General features: G+C 48.6%; 2 protein-coding genes across 2 annotated transcripts; one reads left to right on the top strand and one right to left on the bottom strand.

Moving 5' to 3' along the window:
* Window positions 1-5100: 5100 nt before the first annotated feature.
* Window positions 5101-6057, bottom strand: LOC128882502 (uncharacterized). Its single transcript, XM_054134112.1, has one exon. The coding sequence runs from the start codon at window positions 6055-6057 to the stop codon at window positions 5101-5103; it is 957 nt and encodes a 318-aa protein (XP_053990087.1).
* Window positions 6058-14993: 8936 nt separating this feature from the next.
* LOC128882501 (uncharacterized) lies at window positions 14994-15424 on the top strand (the record flags this gene model as incomplete). The annotated part of the gene is made up of 1 exon (XM_054134111.1): window positions 14994-15424. A coding segment is annotated over exon 1 (431 nt), but the record flags the coding sequence as incomplete, so codon positions are not given.
* Between the last annotated feature and the right edge of the window lie 195 nt (window positions 15425-15619).

Genomic DNA, 15619 nt, shown 5'->3' with positions numbered 1-15619 from the left:
TGGGACCCCTCCCGATTTCAACGGATGCCGAAGCGAAGGTTCTCGAACGCGGCTCGTTCCATGCGAGGATCAGCTAATATATAAACCCGTGGACACGCCCCACGGCGCTCTTTTTTATTCCGCTGTCAGTACGTTCTCATCGTGGTGATTACCGAAATCTTGTAGTCGCGGACAGGTTAACTTCGTGCGTTGTCGTTACCTACGAAATTCCGACGTATAATCGGTTAAGATCACATCGAACCTTTATCGTCAATCGAACACGCACTCTGCGTCGCGCTTTGGTCGCCTATTACTAAATTATTGTAGTCACGGATAGAGTAATCGTACGCGCGCCGCGTCGTTACCGAGGAAAGTCCGTTGTTAATTAGTAGAGACCCGTGACGCGAGTGATAGTTGCCGACAAACAGATCCTTGCAACAGCACAGCCCTGGGACCACGACAGATAGCTGGTACAACCAAACTGTAAGACCGACAAGCGGTAACGTACCTACGCTCTTTCCCGTTAGCGAATACAGTTAAGGTGAGCTTTAGCTCTTTACTTGAAGACGAAGATTCCAAGAAAGAGTCACAGATAAGCTGGGACGTAACATAAGCAAACGCACGATCCGTTATCACCAAGTCCACCGGTATCGTTCCTGCGATCACAGCGATCGCATCGGTCGATATTGTCCGTGCCAGTTTTCCCGGCTTATGGATGATTCTATTTATCCCCTTTTTATCGCACCTGATCCTACTACTGCATTCCTTTTCTTTCTAAGTGCGGATGGGAGGAGTATTCGGGTGAGGTGTCCCCACAGCATGTCTGATAATCACACATGACTTCCGTAGATGAACTCCAGCCGTCGAACTTGCCAACCCGTCCTCCCTGTCACTCTTTCCTACTTGACGAGCCTATTCTAATGGTATTAGGTTGGATTGTTTCGTGTTCCCCTTGGCTTTCAACTCCGAAAGCATGGCGAATTTCTTACTTCGCTCGCGGTCACCACCCGCTTCAGGGGTAACAAATTGGGTTCCCCCCTTCTCCACGCTGGAAGGTTGTTTCCACTGTTTGGAAGGGTCACCACCACTTCCACAGGGTCCGTAGATCCATCTGTGTGGTTCCGTGACCCCTTTTCCTACAATGGCGTAGTTTGGTCGGACGGTCACCACCCGTCCTAGGCCGAACTCCTCCCATTCTGTGGGGAGGTGCGCGAACCCTTTTCTAAGAGATGGTTATTGTGTTCGGTTACGGTGGATGCGCTGAGGCGCAGTCGGCGCAGTCGGCGCATCCCTCTGCCTTGCGCGCTTCCTGTTACTAGTTTTCTTCGTTTGCTGTAGTGAGGAGTCTGATCGGGACACGAGCGGGGGGACTCAGACGTCGTCAGCCGTAGGTATGGTTGCCTACGGTGAGTAAAGTACTGGATATTCCCGCTCTCAGCTCTTGATATGGTACCATGCCCTGTGCTCTACTTTTTCCCTTGCTATGTCCTTCTGTTCTACACCCAGCGGTGTAGGAGATCTGTGCAGTGTCGTTCCTATACGGTTTTTCTGCGAGATGCCCCTCATTCCGTCTGGTGCCTGCCTTGCTGATACCTTGTTCTGTGGCCAGGGACACCACCCCTTCCATGGAGTCGGTGGATCCATCTATGTGGTTCCGTGACTCCTTTTCCTACGATGGTGGAATTCTTCTTAACTGTGGCCACGCCAGCATTACTGCCAGCGTGCCATATTTGTTGCTGTGGCCATGCCGATGTTTCCATCGACGTGCCGTGCTCTTTACTGTGGCCACGTCGATGTTTCCATCGGCGTGCCGTGCTCTTTACTGTGACCATACCAGCATTTCTGCCGGTGTGCCATAACTCTTACTCAGCACCCTTGTCCTGGTGATTCAGTGGAGTCTGACGGGGACGCTGCTTCGGGGGGCCCATGTGATTATTGCTTTCTGGTTTAGTGGCCTGTCGGCGATCACATTTTTGACCCATCATTCCGTCAAGCTTATCTGACAGTGCGCGTCCCTTGCTCCTTATTTATGTGCTGTCTTGCTTGTTCCGTATTTCCTCGTTCTGGGTTTGAGCGATGGGATGGGCCCTTCGGATCGACTGTTGGTCTTAACGCCCATCGGTGATCCTTCTTGGGTTCCTCCCATCGTTCCTTCGTTTACCTAACTCGTTTCTTATTAGATTACTATTACATTTTGGTTGTTGTGAAAGGGGAGAAGAGAGCCCCAGCCTCGCTCCCCTCTGTGATCCACTGCCTCGGCAGAACTCCGTTGGTTTCCCGTTTGTTGGGTGTTTGCTGTGGAATCCCGTTTTCCGCTATCTTTGGATCTCCAATTTTTCCCTTTCATTCTCTTGCGTTTACATCTTCTAATCTCCATGGATTCATGTCGGCGAGGAATGCTGCTATCTTTCTCGGATCAAGTGTTTTCACATCATTAGGGTCTATGATAAACTGTTCAAAGTATCGGCCTCTTTTCATCACTAATCTTGGGCATTCGCATAAAATGTGTGTCGTTGTCTCTGGAGCTTCTCCGCACTGGTTACATAGATTGTCTGGACATTTGCCCATCTTGTTCAGATGTGCTTTTAAGGGAGCGTGTCCTATTAGGATGCTCACCACGTTTCTCGCGTCTTCTTTCTTCAAGTTGAGAATCTGTTTGATTCTCATTTTATTGTTTGTTTCGGTGCCGAGCAGCGTTTTAGCTTGCTCGCATCCTTGTGTCTGTTCCCATTTTCTCTTTTTCATAGAGTTCCTTAGTCTCTCTATTTCCAGTGTGTATACCCTTTCTGGTAGTGGGATGATTGGTTCCGGTCCTATCGGAGGTTCGTCTGATCCCCTGTTTGCCAGTCTGTCTGCTTTTTCGTTGCCTATTATACCGTTGTGTCCCGGTACTCATCGTATTGTTATTCTGTTGTTTTTGGCAAGTGTGTTTAATCTTGTCTTGCATTCTTTGGTTATTCTTGATGTGATTTCGGCTTTGTCTAGTGCTTTGATTGCCGCTTGGCTATCTGTGCAGATTGTTATTCTCTTGCAGTATATGTTCAGGTTGAGCATTTCTTGCGTGCATTCAGATATGGCTACTACTTCAGCCTGGTATACTGTAGCATATTTCCCAAGCTGTTTGAAGCCGTCGTTCGCTGCTTTTCCCGCAGTACCAACCTGCACCGGAGAGGTTCTCTTTTCTAGAGCCGTCCGTATACCATTCTATGTCGTTGTTTTGATGTAGCGTGGTAGTGTTCCATGTCTCTCTGGAATCAATTTTGGTTTCGTATCTTTTCTCGAATATGTATTCTGTGATTAGTCTGTCTGTTTTTTGGCATCAGATACATGTCAGATACATGATTCATTGCCATTCTGTTGGATTATTTGGCTGTGGCCTCTGCCTATATCCTCCCAGTGACCCCAGCCGTGTAGTCTCATGGCTGTCTTCATCGCTAGTTCTTTTATTTTAACGTCTAGGGGGGAACAGTTGGTTATTACCTCTAGTGCTCTTGTTGGTGTGGTTTTTAAGGTGCCGAAGGTGCGTCTTAAGGCTGTGCCTTGTATGCTATCTAGTTTCGTGGTGGCTGTGATCATGTTGGATGTTTGCCACCAGACGATGTTCCCGAATATTATTCTCGGTACTATGATTGCTTCATAGATCCATTTGGTTGTTGTGGGAATCATGCCTCATGTTGGACCTAGTATTTTGCATAGAAGGTTGAGGTTCTGTTTTGCTGCTGCAACTTTTGAAAAGACATGTTCTCTCTATGTCAGTTTCTCGTTTATTGTCACTCCCAGATACTTCACTTTCCTAGTGGTTTTTAGTTCTTTGTTGGCGAATTATAATGTGCCTATGTTGGGTCTCTATTTTCCTTGTGACCATCATGGTCTCCATTTTGTCGGGGTTGACTGATAGACCTACCGATTCGCACCATACTTCTAGCGCTATTAGTGCATCTTGAATTCTTGTTCTGATTTGGGTCATGTTCTTTCCTTCTGCCATAAAGACCACGTCGTCCGCATAGGCCATTACCTTGACATTGTTGTCTTCGAGGGCGTATAGGAGACTGTCCACTGCCATGCACCATAGTAGTGGTGATAATATTCCTCCTTGTGAGCATTCTCTTTGGACAGTGCCTTGGATCGTAGTTTCGCCTCTGCTGCTTATTAATTTGCGATTTTCTAGCATATGTTTGATCCATCTTATCAGACATGCTTCTACTCCGAATTCGTGGAGGGCTTGTATCATTACCTCCGTTGGTGTGCAGTTGAACGCCCCTCTATGTCGATGAAACATGCCACTACTATATCTTTTTTGTTAATGGCTGTTTCCATGAAGTTGACCATTTTGTCTAAGGCCACTTCTACCGAGTAGCCGGCTCTAAATGCGTTCTGAGATTTGTGTAGAGGCTTCGTGTTATAAGTTTGTGCTTTTTATGTGTCTATCTACTAATCTCTCGGTGAGTTTTAGTGTTGTAGACATTAGACAGATTGGTCTGAAGGCTTTTGCCGCTGTGTAGTCATCTTTACCCGGTTTTGGGGAGGAAGACTACTTTCGTTCCTTGCCAGCTGTTTGTTATTACACCTAGAGCTAGGCTAGCTCTGATGATTTTTGTCATGTAGTTTCTTGTTTTCTCGTTCGTTGTTGTCATCTTGAGTGTTTTTGGGTATATCCCATCTGGGCCGAGGGCTTTATATGGTTGGAATGTGTTTACTGCCCATTTCAATTTCCCTTGGTTTATGATTTTGTTGGCCGTGTTCCAGTCAGCCGGTTGGTTGTACGCTGTATTGGAGGTGTTTGTTTCCTCGGTTGTATCTTCCCTTATTGTTAATTCTTGGAACCCTGGGAAGTGGGGAAGTGTTCATTAGAGTTTTTATAATTTCATGATTATTGTTTGTGTAAGTTCCTTCGGCATTCTTTAGGGTGCCTAGTGCTTCATGTGGTTTTGTTTCAAGTAATTTGTATACTCTTGCTGTTTCTTTCGCAGAGTTGAAGCTGGCGCAGTATTTCTTCCAGCTGTTTCTTTTGGCTTTTAGTATGTTGGTTGTTAGAGTTTTCTTGGCTTCTTTTATTCTGGCCCATTTGCTTGGATCGTGTCTATTCCTTCTTGCTATTTTAGTGAGATTCTTAATGAGCTTTTATTGGTTCGCTATTTCTTCGTTCCACCAAGGTATGTCGATTTTTGTTTTGCACTCATTTTCTTCGGTGCTGTTCTCCCAAGCTTTGGCAATAGTTTTGGTTAGTGCCTCGGCTGGAATGTTTAGCTCTATGCTATTGCTGCAGTATCTCGATGGAAGGTTGTTGATATTTGTGTCTATTTCTTCCAGGAATTCAGTCCATCTGGTTTTTCTTGGGTTTCTTCTGCTGATTGGTGTTCTTGTTGTTGGCTCTTTTATCTCAAAGGATATGTATCTATGGTCGGAGAGGCTGTTTTTATCTAACACTCTCCAGTTTTTTATCCTATGAGACATTTCTTGAGTGCTGTAGGTTGCATCTAGTACTTCTTCTCTTGTTCTTGTTACAAATGTCGGGGTGTTGCCTCTGTTGTGACATATTAAGCCGAATTCGTCTAGGAATTCCACCATTCTATTGCCTCTGGTGTTGGTGTCAGTGCTGCCCCATCTAGCGTGTCGTGCGTTCACATCGGCTCCAATAACTGCTTCAATGTTCTTTTCGATGCACCATGTTAGTATTTCTCTATGTTTGTCACCTGGGGGTGATTCTGTGGCATTCCATGGTAGGTATGTTGCTATGGCGAGCCATCTGTAGATTTCGTGGTTGTCATTGTTTGTTGGGCTAGGGCTTGTATTTGGATTCTTGCATTCAAAGGCCACTACAGTGTTATCACTGTCACTTAAATGAGGGATCAGAGTGGCCTCGAGTACCTTTCGTGTGAGAATGCATGTTCTCATTTTGCCATCGTTTGTCGGTGTGTGTATTTTTCCCGCTAGTCCAAGATCTCTGGGCGCATTGTGGCACACCCAGGGTTCTTGGATTAGGGCTATGTTTGCTTTTGTTCTTCTCATTGTTTCGGCTAGGGTGACTGTCGCCCCCTTGCTATGTTGTAGGTTGATTTGTATGATTTTGAGTGCCATGTTGTTTAGGTTTTTGGGTTTTGTGTGTTTGTGTTCTGGTTTGTTCGTATATCTTTTGTTAGTTAATATGGTTGTTCCCCGTGTTTCTTCGGTAGGCTAGGTTAGCTTGCTGTGTGTGTTGTGATAATTGTTCTTCGCTTTATTTCTTCTTTTGTTCTTCGTCTCTTTTCTTGTCTTTTCTTTTATGGTTTTCTTCCTTTCTGGCTTTTTCGTTGGGGTTTGTTTGCGTTGTCTAGCTAGCTCGGCTAGCTAGATATATGTCGGATAGAGGGGATGTATGAGATGATGGGTCCCCCTATCCTCTTCCTCGTCGTTGGAGCCGATGAGATGGTTTCTCTTTTGGGGTGAGTTCTGGCTCATTGGCGTGGTCGAGGGCGCGATTGGCCCCTCTGATCGGCTGGCGAGGCGCTGAAAGTCGTTCGAGTGGGGAGTGGGGTTAATGTATTTGTTTGTTCTTATTGATTTTGTGGTTTGAATCTTGGTTATTATTATTATTTGTTGTTGAGAGGGGTGCGTGGGGGGGGGGGTGTCGTTGTGTGGTTGTAGCGTTGTTGGTTGATGTATTCTTCTTTCCTTTCTTACTTCTTTGTTACCTTTTACCTTTTCCTTCTACTTATCTCTTTTTCTTATTACCCTGATGTGCTTTGTTGGTCTTCTATACCTGTTTGTGTGTTTTTGTTTGTTTCGTTTTGTTTTAATTTGGTTTTTGTTGTTTGTCGGGTGCATATCATGGGATTTTTTGGGGGAGATTTTAATGTTTTGGTGTCTCTTGATGTTTAATTGATTCGGCGTTTCGATGGTCTTCTGGCTGTTGTTATCCCTGTTCCGACTCCCTCCACCTCCGTGGTTAGGCCCTTGGTCCCCCCATTTAGGCTGGATATAAGTTTCCAGTTCCTATCCAGGGGGTCCCCTGGTTAGCCCGGTTCCCTAGGAGCGAGCCCTGATACGCGTATGCATGAGGGGTCAGAACCCGTCTTTCCCAGGAGCGGTACGTATACCGCGTGTCTTTCCCAAGAAAGAGTCACAGATAAGCTGGGACGTAACAATGTCTTCCCTTATGTGTGTGCGTAGGGCTGTTATTGCTGGTTGCAGGTCTTCTGCATGTATGTATACAGTGTTGTTGTTGTTGCGATATTCTATTCTTCGTGTGGTGGTTCATTGAATCATACGAGCTGTTTACTGTTTTATTGTACGGGGCGCATGTAAGGGCCTTCGTGCGTATGGATATGGGGGTCCGTGTCCGATGCTATTATATTGTCGTGGTGTATTGATGTTCCTATGCTGATTAGTTAATTCAACTGTATTGTTCTAGGTGTCCTTTGTGGGGGCCTGGGAGGTCTTCCTGTGTGTGGGTTCAGTGGACCGGTTGCATAGGTTGTCAAGATTCTGCATGCGTTTCAGGGAGACATTTAGGAGGTGACTTATTTGAGTCTGTATTGAAGGCAGGATCTGGTTGTTGAGTCAGGTTAGAATTAGTTGTTATGTGTTAGGTGTTATGCATATATTGTTTGTTATGGTGTTATGTTTGTTTTATGGTTCATTGATTTTATATGTATTGTTTTAGGTTTTGTTGTGTGAAGGATACTGGGAGTCTGTACGGGTGACGATGTGGAGGGTCACCTGTATGGGTAGCAGATGTCCTGTGGTCTGCACGCTTCCAGGGAGTGTTTTGAAGGTAGACTATTTGTTTTATTCTGGGGGTTCGGTGTTAATTATTGTTCTATTGTAGATTGAGGTTAAATTGTTTTGTGGGTTTGCTATTTCTATTTGTCGTGATGTTCCTCAATTTGCGTGTTACTTCTTTAATTTGATTTTAGGCTGGTTATTTTTTTTTTAGGTTTACTGTGTGGATGATAGGGAAGGTCCTCCTATGTACGAGTATGGGTGACTGTCTTCGTAGGTTGTGGGAGTCGCATGTTTAATGTGATTGGATAGGGTATTTCTAGGAGTTTTTTATGTTCTTATCCTTGGGGTTGGAGGTGGAGTCCTTAATGTGGTTAATAGGTTGCTTTTAGGTTTTGTTATGCAGTATCCCTGTTTTCTAGATGAAGGGAGTAATGGCCATATTGCAGAACAGTGACTTGAAAGGAACTTTCTGGGCTGTGGCATGGTTTGCTTTTGTCCACGTAGATAACGGGTTCGTGTACGAATTATTGGGAGATGTTGCACCAGGTGTGAGATGGTGGGGATCACAATTTTTTTTCTTTTTTTTTTGTTATTAGGAGTATTATTATTATTAAATTTATTCTGAGTTTTATAAGTATTGGAATTATTGAAATTTAGTGGTTTAATCAATGTAAACAATACTATGGATGATATTTTACTTCCCTATCGACAAGGTCAGGTCTTTGTCACTACAGTCCCGTACGGGCCCTGACTCGTAAGTGAATTTCTAAGTGATAATTTAAATAGAGATATAAGGATGCGAGCGGATTTAAGAATTATGAAATTATGAATTATGAAAGCAGTTTTCTGCTATAATAAAGTTACTGTATTTAATTAATAGAATTTTTACAATTTTAGTAGAATGGCAGTACAATTGAGAATAATATAAATTTTATTATAATTATTTGCCTTGCGAATAATACCCAAAATACAAAATACAAAATGTACAAATTTTCTCATTAAATTAGACACGATCTTTCATTCTTTCGTTCGGATTTTACAAGAATGTACACACATACACTCATATAAAACTGTCGGAATAATTATACAATAAATTATAACCAATTAGGTACCACCCGAGAACATCAATTAGGGATCACCCGCAAATGAAATATCATTTTTGATGTTCCGAATGGTCACAATGATGTGAAAGTACATATAATAATATTGTATTGGAGTAAACAGTCACCACCAAGATTTACTGTAAAATTTATCGATGTATCGACACGCATGGATGTTGGTCGTCGGATGTCCTGGACAGGGGAGAAGCACACACAGACACGTGAAAAATTATGAATTACGGAATAACGGATAATCAACACTTGAGAAAAATTAAAACAATTGATTTAAAATTAAAATATTTTAAATGAATTCAATAATTAGAAAAATTTAAGAACAAAGTCAGGTTGCTTTTACGAGGAACTAGAGTCCTTGCCTACCACTCACTTTTAATAATATAAACGAGTTAACGCGGTATACAACTCTGCTCAAATATAGTTCGCTCGGACTATTCACGCGCTCGACGCGACTGTACAATGAAAAGTGAGTTTGACTTCGCTGCTTTGAGAGCAACTCGGTGCGATGTTTACAAAGTGCTTGCGCTCTCACTCTCGGAGGTGCCGAATCAGAGTGCAGCCCTAACGACAGCGGATTTTAATTGGGTAGACTCCTAGGCTGACTAAGGTGTCCGTGTGCTCCGCCCAAACCCTAAGACTTCTATGCTGTTCGTACAATCCAATTCAAGAGTTTTAATTTCATGGGTATCATGCGGTCGGCCAACGTAGCGAAAGAGAAAGAAGATTGAAGCGCTGTGCTAAGTTTCGCGACGCGCTGTACTGTGGTGTAAGGTGTTACGCGAACTGCTTATATCAAAAACGTGGCTTCTGGCGGTTCGTGTAATTTTTCCGTTCCCACGGCGCGTGAACATTCATATCGCTTAATAATAATTGATACATAACATTCTCACGGCGCAGCGCGTACATATTATTATTTTACAATCCAGTCATACTAAACATGTTACATTTTACAAGATTTATCCACGGCACAGCGCTGCCAGTAGGGTGGAAGTGGCGTGACGACGTTGATTTCAAGGAGGGAATGTGTATTTTGTTCAAAAATGAATTTAATAAACTACCGTCAAAGGCTAGGTTTGTGTTCGATTAGAACGAATTCGGGATAGTAAACCATCTCGAACACATTCCTGCCGACGAAATCAAGAAAAAGAAAAATGAAAATGTCTGCGCGTAACACTGTCTACAGATTATTGGTACGTTGGTGTATGTTCGTGTTTCGAGAGAAGGGAGAGGTATGTTATGGGCGAGAGCAGATCTCGAATTTATGGTGGGATACGCGTTGAAGGCCAAAGGATGTGTAGTATGATTACCAAGTATCCGGAACGTAGTAGGGATAGTGCACGTAAGAATTGGTGAAGACAGGAGTGGGGTCTAAGTGTTGTTTGGGGATAAAGGGTTGGATGAGGGTTGAGATGTTATTGCAGTTGAGGAAGAGTTTATATGGGACGGTGTTGCATATACAGTGGAAGAGAAGCGACGAGATTTAGAGACGGGAAGCAAGAGGAAACGTCAGATGGAGGATTGGGGTACGTTGATATTTCTGTATAGGGAAAGACTGAGGGGAGGAGGAGCGGAAAAGCGAAGGGAGTAAGAATCGACGTATACTATTGTCCATCCGGGAAGAACTCATGACTTGGATCATTGGATGGGGTGGGAGAAAGTTGTATTGTAAATAGAGTAGAGTTCGACCCCAGGTATTTTTCATTTGAGTCAGGAGTTAATGATCCCAATGAGGAAGAAGGGGGGAGTAGGGGGGATCATTTGAGCAGGTGGGAGATTCAAAATGATCTATTGGATTTCGTATCTCAGGATGAGGTGTACTCGGCAAGATTATCGGGGAATTTTGAAGAAGTTCAAGGACACCCCGAGAGAGATCGGTAGGATCGGGCCGTGAAATATGAGATGAAGATAATGGAGGATATGGAAGTGTGGACGTTGACTGATTTGCTGCAAAATCGGAGAGTAATTGGGAGTGGATGAGTCTACTCATTAAGGCTGATACCAAATATAGTGCCAAGGGATACAAGGATAGATTGGTATCTTAGGGTTTCGTTCAGAGGTATGGGATTCGCTACACACAGATATTTCACCGATCGTATGTTTTTATTACTTGGATTTTTTTGTTTTATAGGTTCCCACATTGTCCTGGTATCATATTCAGTTGGGTGTATTGTCAGTATATTTGTATAGTAGATTTGAGAGGAACAATTTAAGGATTACATCGAGGCGGTAAAGAGTGGAGTAGTGGATTCGAATGCGTTTTAATATCCTTAGGATTTAGTAAGCTGTTAAAATGTAACTGTGAATGTAGTTTAAATAATAAAACATTCTTGTTGCTATGTGTTGATGGTATCGTTTTGTTTGCCAGGGGTGGGACATTGATTCAAGAACTTGTAGTGCAGATAGGATCGAAGGTAGGTATTAAGAGCTTGGTGAGGTAGGATATTTATTAGGTATGAATTTAAGCAGGAGAATAAGACTAATTATTGTTTATATCAATGAACCTATATTGAGAGATTAATGGATGGGTTTTGGGGAGATATCTAAAGCGCACGTCAGATTGTCGATAAGAGTAGGTAGTTTACCATCCAAGAAGGAGAGGTGGTTGATTGAAGATGTTTTAATGAGAAGAATTCCTTACCAATCATTGATTGGGTGTTTGCTGTTTTGGCTGATAAGGGCAGGCCATGTCTAGCTTTATCGCTAAGCCTAGTATCGCAGTGTTGTGATGGTTATGATTTTCTTCATTGGGAGATGGTCGTTGGCATAATTGATTACGTGTTCAGCATTAGAGAGTATAGATTAAGTTAAGTTTGTCACGTGTTACAAATGCGGGTCTTGTGTTATGTTTGGATGCGAACTGGGGATGTAGTCCCATGCAAGGACATTCGCTCACACAATATGATATGCGATTAAACTATGTTCCTTTCATTTGGAGGTCAGGTATACCCGAGTGTATAGTTTAGAGTTCGATGGCGTCTGATTTTATTGCGTTAATATGGGGCGTATAGAATTTGGTTTGGTTGTACAGATCTTTAAGGGATTTGGGAGTATATTTAGGTTTTGGAAGATCGGTCCAATGTTATGATACGCGATTCGCAGTATATTTCGGTGGAGATAGTGTTGAAAATCTGGGGGCCAAATTTATTGATGTTAACATGTAGTTTGTAAGAGATTGGATAAGTAGGTAACTAAAATATGGTAGGTTTCTTAATAAAGCCATTATTGGAATGTAGGCACGATTGTTTGTAGCCCAGATATATGTCAGTGATGCGTCAGGCGATTGTGGAGTCGTACATGGGGTTGTATTCGTTTTCTTTTTGACATCAGGTGTGTGTTTTGAAGACGGCGCGATGTTGATTCCGTGTATGGGACCGGACTAGGTGTAATTCAGGGTGAGTGACACTGGAGTGTTTTTTTTTTTTTTTGGGAGAGTTTCATTAGAGAGCGCGAATCCCTCATGTGTGTGGCGTTCTCGGGGATATTGGTCTCCCTACGATAGGGATTTTTAGTTTTTATTAGGTTCCGTGGATGGATAGGTGGCAGGGATTCATGTTGGTGATACTAGTTGTGTTGATTTGTGTTAGTGTGCTGTGAGCTGGACTTGTTCCTGGTTTACAGTTTAGGGGAAGCCGGAGACGTTAGATGGCGTTGTCATAGGGTTTTCGCGCTTCCGGGAGCATGAAGCTGGACGCACGCTTTCCTTGCACTGGGGCAGCTGGTCGAGGTCACAATGCCTCTTCCACAACCCTCCAGGTCGGCTCAAAAACCACGACCTAGCTGATATTCCCTCACACCAGGGTGGCGCTTCGGCGTCCTCCTGGACGGGGAATTTCGGCGAAGTCGGCGGGCTGCGTCTGGTCAAGTCCACTCACCGCAACTCCTCGTGGTGCTCCTGGGTCTCCGCTTCAGGAGTCGGCGCTCGCTTGCGAGAACCGACTTGCTGGATGCGGAGGGCGAACGCGGTGAGCTGGCATCTGGCGGATCCTCTGTTGACGACATGGCAAGTTTGGAGGCATGGGTACGGCGCACACCCGCAATGGGGTGCTTTGAAAATGACCATGGACAACCGAGAATTAAGCGTTTACGGTGCAGAGGGCGTCGGATCCCTCAGTACCGGCGCGGTGAGGAGTAGTCGACCAGGCTCCCCCGCGTCGTTATCTTACGACTGGGAGAACCCCGGGGTGGACCACCAGGCCCCCGGGTTCAGCAATGCGCCTGGTGAAGAGACGTCTGTAGCGGGGACCTCCTCCGCTGCGGCGTCTTCCGGCGTCACGGTGCGCGAGGACGTGCTTCTCGCGCAGCCCGTCGTCCGGTTGGAGGGGCGGGAGCTACGCTCCGGCCGCCTCCTGGCGGCTGCAGACGCGTCCGGCATCGGCGCTGACTCCGACGGGTCAGTCAGCTCGGTGTGGTCGGCGCGCTCCCTGCAGTCGCCGCTAAGGAGGAAGCGAGGTCGACCCCCTACTGCTGGGGATTGTGTCGGCCTCGCCGACGCGAAGCGAAAGCCTAGCGAGAGGGAGCAGCGCCTGGCGATGGACGTCGCGGACCATTTAGTGTCCTCCTTCCGGACCTCCATGTCCTGCAAGCCCCTCAAGGGCGAAGAGGAGCTGGCGGCGGAGATGCGCCACGCGCCGACCGCCGAACTGGGCTCTCGGATTTTCGAGATCTCGGAGGCGGTCCTGAGGGTTGCGAAATGCTCCCACAACCTTCAGGGGACGAGGGTGCGCCAGCTGCGGATTGCAGCGGCTACTATCAGACACGCTGCCGTCGAACAGGCGAAGCGTGTCAAGACCTCGGCCCGGGAGGTGGAGCTGGAGCAGACGGTCGCCGAGCTCAGGGCCCGCGTGACCGAGCTGGAAGCCCGGCTTGCGCGGGGCCCGGTCGCGCCTGCCGCGGTGCCGCCGCCGGTCGATCCGGCGGTATCGGTGCCGGTGCCCCCTTCGCGGCCGAGTGCGTCCTCGACGGCGAGGTCGAGTCGGCCTGCTGCCTCGAGGCCTGCGCCCGCCGGTCCGTCGCGGAAGCCTGCGATGGGCGGCGCGACCCTCGCGCCGGGCGTGGACGCCGAGGGCCTCATCCGTCGCCTCTGCGGCGAGATGGAGGTGCGCCTTGCGGCGCGCCTGGGGGCGGTCTCGCTGGTGGCCGCCGCGAGCGGGGCTCCGCAGGGACATCCAGCGGGGAGCCCGCGAAAAAGAAGAGAGGCAGGACGAGGAGCGGGAAGAAGCAAGCGGGTGGCGCCGCTGTCCATCCTGCTCCGGCCTTGCCGGGCCGAGACCGGCCCCGTGCCGCGCCTGCCCCGGCCGGGCCGCGGGTTCGTCAGGCGCGTGCGCCGAAGAGGGCGGCGGTATCCCTCACCGTCGCCCCGGGCAGCGCCATGACCTATTCAGAGGTCATGGCAAAGGCGGTCGCTGGCGTGCGGTTACGGGATGTCGGGGTAACCGGCATCCGGTACCGCAAGGGGCAGACCGGGTCCTCCACTTTAGAGATCCCGGGCCCGGACAGCGCTGCCGGGGCGGACCGCCTGGCCGGTCGCCTGGCGGAGCTGTTCGCCGGCACAGACGTGAGGGTGTCCAGGCCGGTTAAATCCGCCGAGGCGCGGGTTAGCGGCCTGGACGAATCCGTCACGGCCGACGGCGTGGCGGCGGCAGTTGCCGCGGTAACCGGGTGCCGGGTGGACGTGGTCCAAACCGGCATCATCCGGCGTTCCGGGTCCGGGCTTGGCACCGTCTGGCTCCGCTGCCCGGCGGCTGCTATGAGGGCCCTCATGGCGGCTGGTCGCCTGCTCGTCGGCTGGTCGTCCGCCCGAGTGGAGGCCTTGCCCGCGCGAGCCCTCCGATGCTTCAGGTGCCTCGAGCTCGGGCACGTGCGGCAGAAATGCACCCTCGAGGCGGACCGCGGGGACCGGTGCTACAGGTGCGCCGGTGCGGGCCGCCGGGCACATGAGTGCACGGCGCCCATGCGCTGCCCGGTCTGTGCTGACCTGGGTAGGCCAGCCGACCACCGGCTCGGGGCCAAAAAATGTACCCCTCCGCCGCTAAAGCAGGGGAGGAAGGCGCCCGTGACGACCCCGAGTTCGGGCGAGTCTACGCCGGTCAATCGACCGGCGGCAGATGCGCCGGCTGAAACGATGCGGGCGAGATCGCCCGCTGCGATGGAAGGAGGATCCGGCCCGGGGGAGGCCATGGACATGGCCTAAAGTTCATGCCCCCGTTCTGGATCCCCCAAGCCAACCTCAACCACTCGGCCAGGGAGCAGGACTTATTTATCCATTGCCTGGCCGAGTTAGGTGTGGGGTTGGCGGTCGCCGCAGAGCCATACCGCGTCGCCGACCGCCCGAACTGGGTGGCCGACGCGTTGGGCTGCGTGGTGATAGTGGGCGGCGACACCGCGGCCCTCCGCGTGTTCGCCCGCGGCGACGGGTTCGTCGGGGCGGAGTGCGGCGGCCTGGCCCTGATCGGGGTCTACGCCCCTCCGAGTGCCCCCCTCGCGGCGTTCGAGTGGCTGCTGGACGGGGTCCGGGACGCATTGTCCCGCTCTCCAGTAGCCCGAACGATCGTGCTGGGCGACTTCAACGCCAAGTCCACGGCGTGGGGTGGCCCAGCAACGGCCGCGAGGCGTCGGGCGGTGCTGGAGTGGGCGGCGAGCGCGGACCTCCGGCTGCTTAACCGGGGGTCCGTGAGCACGTGCGTGCGGTGGCAGGGGGAGTCGATCGTCGACTTGTCGTGGGCGACGCCTGCCGCCGCGCGTCTCCTGTCGGGAGGGGGGGGGGGGGGTAGCGGTGGAGGTGGAGTCCCTCAGTGACCACCTCTACATCCTTATGGATGTCT

Source organism: Hylaeus volcanicus, unplaced genomic scaffold, assembly GCF_026283585.1.
Source record: "Hylaeus volcanicus isolate JK05 unplaced genomic scaffold, UHH_iyHylVolc1.0_haploid 12022, whole genome shotgun sequence".
Taxonomy (NCBI): domain Eukaryota; kingdom Metazoa; phylum Arthropoda; class Insecta; order Hymenoptera; family Colletidae; genus Hylaeus; species Hylaeus volcanicus.
This window is presented reverse-complemented; position numbering and strand designations above follow the sequence as displayed.

Excerpts from the sequence above, each read along its gene's own strand:
- LOC128882502 (XM_054134112.1), bottom strand. The coding sequence starts at position 6,057 with ATGGCACTCAAAATCATACAAATCAACCTACAACATAGCAAGGGGGCG.